This window comes from Loa loa (genome assembly GCF_000183805.2).
Source record: "Loa loa unplaced genomic scaffold supercont3.590, whole genome shotgun sequence".
In the NCBI taxonomy this organism is placed as follows: domain Eukaryota; kingdom Metazoa; phylum Nematoda; class Chromadorea; order Rhabditida; family Onchocercidae; genus Loa; species Loa loa.
In genome coordinates this window covers 2935-4599 of record NW_018108770.1, presented here as the reverse complement: position 1 = coordinate 4599, position 1665 = coordinate 2935, and the positions used below count along the sequence as shown (strand labels likewise).

General features: G+C 22.5%; 1 protein-coding gene across 1 annotated transcript; it reads right to left on the bottom strand.

Annotated features, from left to right (window-relative positions):
• Window positions 1-294: 294 nt before the first annotated feature.
• On the bottom strand, window positions 295-1295 carry LOAG_15348 (hypothetical protein; the record flags this gene model as incomplete). Its single annotated transcript, XM_020448924.1, has 3 exons — window positions 295-423; window positions 781-978; window positions 1116-1295. The coding sequence occupies 3 exons, from the start codon at window positions 1293-1295 to the stop codon at window positions 295-297; spliced, it is 507 nt and encodes a 168-aa protein (XP_020300962.1).
• Window positions 1296-1665: the final 370 nt, after the last annotated feature.

Here is a 1665-nt window from a genome sequence, read left to right as displayed (position 1 = left end):
CTCAAATACGTGATCTAAGATATATATCCGGTTAGAATAATCAGCAAAATTGTTTAAATTAATGATATTTTAATTAAAAAATTAGGTTATAAAAAAAATGATTCATTATTTGAATTATATTTAATACATGAAATCTACAATATTTGCATTATTTATTATAGGAAAAAAAAAATTTATATTTAAAAAGCATTAATGATTTTTGATTCCGGTTACCTGGAATAAATCATTAGTTAACCTATTTCAGTAAATGGATTAAATAGGCTAATATTTGGTATAACGAATTTGAATAACTGTTTAATAATTATACATATAAAAAATTGAATACCGAATTTTGTTGATGCCTTTGAGTATATTTATTCCAGGTGCAACATAATACAAACCACCATAAACGACCGGTTGTTCCGAAATAGTACAAAAGAATAGCTACAACTGTACACGGAATATGTTGAATTCCGGTAATAACAAAAACCAATTTTGAATTATATTTAATACATGAAATCTATAATATTTGCATTATTTATTTATAGGAAAATCAATTCATGTTCAAAAAGCATTAATGATTTGATTCCGGTTTAATACAAACCGGAATCAAATCTTTAGTTCCTTTTAATCAATTTTTCTTCTCTCTCTCTCTCTCTTCTCTCTCTCTCCTTCTCACTCTTTCTAAATTAAATAATAATCTATATGAATTTAAGATAACTTTTTTTTCTTTTTCCATTCTTACTTATCATTTGCCTATGTAAGTAAAATTTATTTTTTAAAATTAGAAAAAAAAAAAACCTGATCTCGATAGAGTAACGAAAAAAGATATACAATAGCGGAAACGGAAAATGATACGGAGCAAAATAGGAGTGATAATTCCGGTAAACCAACTAAACAATGTTTCCGGGTGCAAAATGTTAATAAGCAAACAGATGTTAATGCAGTACAAAGTAATGACATAATAAATAATGCCGTACTAGCTGCTTCACGATCATCCTATAATTAATTGATTTATTTAGTTAACTAATTAATTAATTGATTACAAATAATTGAAATTATTTATTAAAACATTTTGTTTTTTTTTAATATCAACAATAAATTATTTAATGAATGTATAATAAAAATTATTTAACCTTTGTATAGCCATTATTTGAATGACATAATGGGACACATTGTCCAGTTCGATTCATATAAATTGTACTTGGCTGATTTGAACAACGATTTGATGTAATTACATTCTTGGCTATATCTGTTTCTAATTCTTCAACTATTACTGGGCCATCATCCTCAGATGCTGGTCCTTTCATACACATCGCATCATGATTGTTTTCTGAATTAAAATTTATCACTATTTAGGTTATATTTTACATTTCTTATATTATTTGCTTTTTTTTGGTTTATTGTTTATTTATCTATTATTTATCATTTGTTATTTGTCATTTATTACTTATTATTTATTATTTATTATTTGTTATTTATTATTTATTATTTATTATTTGTTATTTATTATTTGTTGTTGTTTATTATCAATTTATATTTTACATTTCTCATATTATTTGTTTTTTAGTTTATTGTTTATTTATCTATTATTTATCATTTGTTATTTATCATTTATTATTTATTATTTATTATTTATTTGTTATTTATTATTTATTATTTATTATTTATCAATTATTATTTATT